This window comes from Bombina bombina, chromosome 1 (assembly GCF_027579735.1).
Source record: "Bombina bombina isolate aBomBom1 chromosome 1, aBomBom1.pri, whole genome shotgun sequence".
NCBI classification, from domain to species: Eukaryota; Metazoa; Chordata; class Amphibia; order Anura; family Bombinatoridae; genus Bombina; species Bombina bombina.
The window spans coordinates 1,103,534,029-1,103,541,528 of NC_069499.1; the positions used below are offsets into that span (position 1 = coordinate 1,103,534,029).

Here is a 7,500-nt window from a genome sequence, read left to right on the forward strand (position 1 = left end):
CTTTGGCTGGGGTGTCTTTGCCTCCTCCTGGTGGCCAGGTTCTGTATTTCCCAAAAGTAATGAATGCAGGTGTGGACTCTCCCTGTTTAAGAAGAAAAAAATATTTACAATTTTCTATAAACAAATAACTCCTATTATATGTGAGTATATGGGAAATAACAAAAATCCTGTAATTACTAGCCAACTCTTAAAAGGTCTTTCAAATCAAAATATACCTTTTGGACACACATGCCATAGAACATCACTATGTACTGCTCATTTATTTCCTGCTGATAGTGGATTACTAAAGCACTGTCAATCATGAAATGGGATATTACACATAGTATTCATGTTGGCATGGAAATAGTAAGAATGCCGAACTGTTCAACTAACACACAAATAAAACACTTACCTTGCTTACGCAGGACGTTGGCAAATTTACAGACCATCTTGAAGAGCTCACTATATGTGATGGACATTGCATCCCCAGGCTCATTCCCTTCCCTACAAGAAAACAATTTACAGTCATGATAACATGAAAGTGAGAAGATAAGAAACATGAGCAACTAACCTCATGAATACCAAAATATGTTGTAGCCAAGAGCCTGCTGCAAAACCTGACTGCAAAAAAACTGATAACAAACTGTTTGCATATATGAAAAGGCAAGATCAGTCCGATGAATTAAAATAATTAACTTAACAACTAAGACTTTAATCTACTCTCTAATCATTTCCCGCCTTGACTATTGCAACTCCATCCTCTCCGGCCTCCCTAGCTGCTGTCTATCAATCCATAATAAATGCCTCTGCCAGGCTGATCTTCCTTACACGTCGCTCCTCATCTGCTGCACCTCTCTGCCAGTCCCTTCACTGGCTTCCTCTAAACTCCAGAATAAAACATAAAATTCTGACTTAAAGCTCTCAATAACATTGCTCCACCCTATAAGTCCGACCTAGTCTCCAAAGTCCCAAATGAGTACAGCACAGAGGATAGGGTACACGTAAGGCCAAGGGTACTGCCACAACCCTCCAGTAGTGAATCATATCAAAGAAGGTCTCCAGCACTCCAATTTAAAAGGCAATTTTATTAGATAAAGCAACGTTTCGGGGTCACAGCCCCTTATTCATGCTTAATAAACATTAATAACACACAATGGCTTTTAAATACCCTTTACAAGGCGCCAAAATGAACCTTAGGTGGTGTTTTAGCTCCCTCTTGTGGCAACAACTTGTATTGCACATTGCCAATATATAACAATTTTAATCTCATTATGACTACCCCACACAATTTAAAACCAATCTATATACAAAAATTATGTTGTAGCAGCTAAGAAACATAATTTATGTAAGAACTTACCTGATAAATTCATTTCCTTCATATTAGCAAGAGTCCATGAGCTAGTGACGTATGGGATATACATTCCTACCAGGAGGGGCAAAGTTTCCCAAACCTCAAAATGCCTATAAATACACCCCTCACCACACCCACAAATCAGTTTAACGTATAGCCAAGAAGTGGGGTGATAAGAAAAAAGTGCGAAAACATAAAAAATAAGGAATTGGAATAATTGTGCTTTATACAAAAAAAATCATAACCACCACAAAAAAGGGTGGGCCTCATGGACTCTTGCTAATATGAAAGAAATGAATTTATCAGGTAAGTTCTTACATAAATTATGTTTTCTTTCATGTAATTAGCAAGAGTCCATGAGCTAGTGACGTATGGGATAATGACTACCCAAGATGTGGATCTTCCACGCAAGAGTCACTAGAGAGGGAGGGATAAAATAAAGACAGCCAATTCCGCTGAAAAAAATCCACACCCAAAATAAAGTTTAAATCTTATAATGAAAAAAACTGAAATTATAAGCAGAAGAATCAAACTGAAACAGCTGCCTGAAGTACTTTTCTACCAAAAACTGCTTCAGAAGAAGAAAACACATCAAAATGGTAGAATTTAGTAAAAGTATGCAAAGAAGACAAAGTGGCTGCTTTGCAAATCTGATCAACTGAAGCTTCATTCCTATACGCCCAGGAAGTAGAAACTGACCTAGTAGAATGAGCTATAATCCTTTGAGGCGGAGTTTTACCCGACTGGACATAGGCATGATGAAACAAAGATTTTAACCAAGATGCCAAAGAAATTGCAGAAGCCTTCTGACCTTTCCTAGAACCGGAAAAGATAACAAATAGACTGGAAGTCTTTCGGAAATCCTTAATAGCTTCAACATAATATTTCAAAGCTCTAACAACATCCAAAGAATGCAACGACTTATCCTTAGAATTCTTAGGATTAGGACACAATGAAGGAACCACAATTTCTCTACTAATGTTGTTAGAATTCACAACCTTAGATAAAAATTTAAAAGAAGTTTGCAACACCGCCTTATCCTGATGAAAAATCAGAAAAGGAGACTCACAAGAAAGAGCAGATAATTCAGAAACTCTTCTAGCAGAAGAGATGGCCAAAAGAAACAAAACTTTCCAAGAAAGTAATTTAATGACCAGCGAATGCATAGGTTCAAACGGAGGAGCTTGAAGAGCCCCCAGAACCAAATTCAAACTCCAAGGAGAAGAAATTGACTGAATAACAGGTTTTATACGAGCCAAAGCTTGTACAAAACAATGAATATCAGGAAGACTAGCAATCTTTCTGTGAAAAAGAACAGAAAGAGCAGAGATTTGACCTTTCAAGGAACTTGCAGACAAACCTTATCCAAACCATCCTGAAGAAACTGTAAAATTCTAGGAATTCTAATAGAATGCCAAGAAAAATGATGAGAAAAACACCAAGAAATGTAAATCTTCCAGACTCGATAATATATATTCCTAGATACAGTTTTACGAGCCTGTAACATAGTATTAATCAGAGTCAGAGAAACCTCTATGACTGAGAATCAAGCGTTCAATCTCCATACCTTCAAATTTAAGGATTTGAGAACCTGATGGAAAAAAGGACCTTGCGATAGAAGGTCTGGTCTTAACGGAAGAGTCCACGGTTGGCAAGTGGCCATTCGGACAAGATCCGCATACCAAAACCTGTGAGGCCATGCTGGAGCCACCAGCAGAAAAAACGAACGCTCCTTTAGAATCTTGGAAAAAGAACTAGAGGCGGAAAGATATAAGCAGGATGATACTTCCAAAGAAGTGACAATGCATCCACTGCTTCCGCCTGAGGATCCCTTGATCTGGACAGATACCTGGGAAGCTTCTTGCTTAGATGAGAAGCCATCAGATCTATTTCTGGAAGTCCCCATATTTGAACAATCTGAAGAAATACCTCTGGGTGAAGAAACCATTCGCCCGGATGTAGCGTTTGGCGACTGAGATAATCCGCTTCCCAATTGTCTATACCTGGGATATGAACCGCAGAAATTAGACAGGAGCTGGATTCCGCCCATACCAGTATTCGAGAGACTTCTTTCATAGCCAGAGGACTGTGAGTTCCTCCTTGATGATTGACATATGCCACAGTTGTGACATTGTCCGTCTGGAAACAAATGAACGACTCTCTCTTTAGAAGAGGCCACGACTGAAGAGCTCTGAAAATTGCACGGAGTTTGATTGGTAATCTCGCCTCCTGAGATTCCCAAACCCCTTGTGCTATCAGAAACCCCCATACAGCTCCCCAACCTGTCAGACTTGCATCTGTTGAGATCACAGTCTAGGTTGGAAGAACAAAAGAAGCCCCCTGAACTAAACGATGGTGGTCTGTCCACCACATCAGAGAGTGTCGAACAATCGGTTTTAAAGATATTAATTGAGATATCTTTGTATAATCCCTGCACCACTGGTTCAGCATACAGAGCTGAAGAGGTCGCATGTGAAAACGAGCAAAGGGGATCGCGTCCAATACAGCAGTCATAAGACCTAGAATTTCCATGCATAAGGCTACCGAAGGGAAAGATCGAGACTGAAGGTTTCGACAAGCTGAAACCAATTTCAGACGCCTCTTGTCCGTCAGAGACAGAATCAAGGACACTGAATCTATCAGGAAACCTAAAAAGGTTACCCTTGTCTGAGGAATCAAACAAACTTTTTGGTAAATTGATCCTCCAACCATGTTCTTGAAGAAACAACAGTTATAAAAGACTGGAAAGGTTCTTTCTAGTGAAAATGAGCAAAGGGAATTGAATCCAATGCTGTGGCCATAAGACCTAAAACTTCTATGCATATATAGCAACTGAAGGAAATAATAGAGACTAAAGGTACCGATAGACGGAACCCAATAAAATTATCCCTTGTCTGATAGAGACAAGGACAGTGACACAAACTATCTGGAAACCTAAAAAAGGTGACCCTTGTGTGAGGAATCAAGAGCTTTTGAAAAAAAGATCCTCTAACTATGTCCTGAAGAGCAAGTGAATCATATGAGATTCCGCATCCTCAGAAAATAATCTGAATGAAAACAGAAAAATGAAAATATGCATTTATTGTATCTAATGAAAACAAATAATGCTATCAATGACCATAAAAAGGCAAAATAGTTTGAATAAAACTCCAAAACCCGGTTCCTCAAAAGGAACTGGAAGAAATACCCCAGAAGATTCCAGGTCTGAGCAGCGCTTGAACCCCATGGGTGCCCAGCCATGCTTCAACAGTACCCAAAATATATAGGACAGAAACACAGTTAAAGAAAGTGTTAGTCTTACTGGAATAAAATCAAAGAAATTTGGACAAAATAAATTTCAAATAAGCCTTAACCTGCCCCTTACCAGCCAAGCTGGAATACGGCACGTACATCGCAATATTAGGGAGCTGATTTCGAACTCCAATTATAGACATGTTACTTGGGAAAGAACTCAGGAATTCGTTCCTTAATAAGAACAACCAAACCAGTATAAGCTTAAAGTTTTAGTCTTAGAACTCAATCTTGAAGCCCAGAGTAACAGTTAAGAATTGAATCCAATTATAAAACAAATAATTGATTATCTTAGAACAAAAGAAATACGTTTTTTTTTTGTTTTTTTAAATCACAAAATTCTTCTAGCTAAAAAAGCTAAAGACATAGATTAACCCTCATTTGCGAAAATATTCAATAAAATGAAGACACAAATGAAATTATTAGCATGATAGACCAGTTTAAAGGACTAGCCAATACAGTGGACTTGCATAATCAATAAATGCAAAACAACAAGACAAATGCAACAGCACCTAGTCTAGTAAATGTTGTCTCTTTAACAATGCTAAAATAAATCATAATCTGATACTTGATCTTAAAGTAAACAGAGAAAATGAAGCAATTGCAAAATCCAAATAAATCACAGGACCAAAAAAAGTACCTGAAACTAAATAATTTTCCATAAATAAGATACAACTATCTAAAGGAAAATAAATACTATTTTGCTATAGAAACAATAGCATAACTAGTAGAAGTAGAGATAGCCCCAATAAATTGGAGAACCCTCCAAATTGAGTTTAACTGCTGGCAAAGAATATAGTTTAAAACCTTTGAAGAAGGAATAAAAGAAAATTCTCAGCCTATTCCATTCCCTAGTATGGGGAATTGAAAAGAAAACCTCTGAAAACACAGAAGAAATAAATAGGCAGAAATAATGTCAGCTAGTCTTAAAGAACTAGTTACCTTAATATCCAAAATAATCAACACCTTTTCAACAAAGAACAAATGTACTTTAATAATAGAAAAATAATAAAAAAGTAGATTTGTTAGTGTCAATATCTGATGAAGAAAATTTCTGAAAGAGAAAAAATCATCATCAGAGAAGGATAAATCAGTATGTTGTTGGTCATTTGAAACTTCAATAATTAAAAAAGAAGTGAAAAAGAAGACCTAAAAATTTTATTAGAAGGCACGAAGTCAGACAAAGCCTTAAAAATAGAATCAGAAAAATATTTCTTAGAAATCTTCTAAATATTTCTTGTAAGAAAGGAAATATATAAAGCATAAATACTAATGGATTCCGCATGTCAAAGTATAACATAATAACTTATTACAAACCATAGCTAAAGATAAACATTTATAACATTTAAAATAAATGAACTTAGCTTTGGTAGAACTGAAACTCAGTTAAGCGTTTTTCCAGAAGTGGCTTCTGATTCAGAGTCAATCTGAGACATCTTGCAATATGTAGCAAAAAAAAAATGTAGCAAAGCAAAATTGATCAAATTCCTTAAATGACAGTTTCAGGAATGGGAAAAAAAATGCCAATGAACAAGCTTCTAGCAACCAGAAGCAATAAATAATGAGACTTAAATATTGTGGAGACAACAATGACGCTCGAATTTTTTAGCTCCAAAAAAGCCGCCCACATTATTTGGCGCCAAAAATGGCGCCACATCGCGTAACGCCGACATTTTTTGGCGCAAAAACGTCAAAAAAATGATGCAACTTCCGGCGACACGTATGACGCTGGAAATGACAAGAAAATTTTTGCGCCAAGAAAGTCCGCGCCAAGAATGACGCAATAAAATGAAGCATTTTGAGCCCCCGCGAGCCTAACAGCCCACAGGAAAAAAAGTCAAATTTTAAGGTAAGAAAAAATTGAATTATTCATATGCATTATCCCAAATATGAAACTGACTGTCTGAAAATAAGGAACGTTGAACATCCTGTGTTCATATATTTAGAACTTTATATTATATTTAGAACTTTATATAAAAGTGCCCAACCATAGCTTAGAGTGTCACAGAAAATAAGACTTACTTACCCCAGGACTCTCATCTACATGTAGTAGAAAGCCAAACCAGTACTGAAACGAGAATCAGTAGAGGTAATGGTATATATAAGAGTATATCGTCGATCTGAAAAGGGAGGTAAGAGATGAATCTCTACGACCGATAACAGAGAACCTATGAAATAGACCCCGTAGAAGGAGATCATTGAATTCAAATAGGCAATACTCTCTTCACATCCCTCTGACATTCACTGCACACAGAGGAAAACCGGGCTCCAACCTGCTGCGGAGCGCATATCAACGTAGAATCTAGCACAAACTTACTTCACCACCTCCACAGGAGGCAAAGTTTGTAAAAACTGATTTGTGGGTGTGGTGAGGGGTGTATTTATAGGCATTTTGAGGTTTGGGAAACTTTGCCCCTCCTGGTAGGAATGTATATCCCATACGTCACTAGCTCATGGACTCTTGCTAATTACATGAAAGAAATAATATTTCATAGTAAATAAAATTACGTACTGATAAGAATATTAAAAGGAATACATGATACGAAAACCCTCTAGTACTTCAAAAAAGCAGGACAGGTCATAGTCCTTGTTTAACCCTTTAGTTTGTAATGTGGCCAGCTGGTGTATCCAAAACATTTCCCTTTGTTTCAGTTGTCTCTCCCTGTCTAGCCCACTCCTATTAGGTTCCACATGATCAATAATTTGCCATCTCATTTGGCTGATACAGTGTACCTTATCTAAAAAATGGCCTGAGACCAGGGCCTCTCTGTTTTTACATCTAATGTTAGATCTATGTTGGCTCATCCGGTCACGGGCCTTGCGTGTAGTTTCAGCTACATACACTAAAGAATAGGGACATTTTATTAGATAAACTACAT

General features: G+C 37.3%; 1 protein-coding gene across 2 annotated transcripts in view; it reads right to left on the reverse strand.

Annotated features, from left to right (window-relative positions):
• ACSS2 (acyl-CoA synthetase short chain family member 2) overlaps window positions 1–7,500 on the reverse strand; it is a 330,905-nt gene that overhangs the window by 220,808 nt on the left and 102,597 nt on the right. For both annotated transcript variants that reach the window (XM_053697133.1, XM_053697084.1), the window contains exon 3: window positions 392–483. In XM_053697133.1, coding sequence (XP_053553108.1) covers window positions 392–483 — 92 coding nt within the window. The remainder of the gene's footprint in view (window positions 1–391; window positions 484–7,500) is intronic.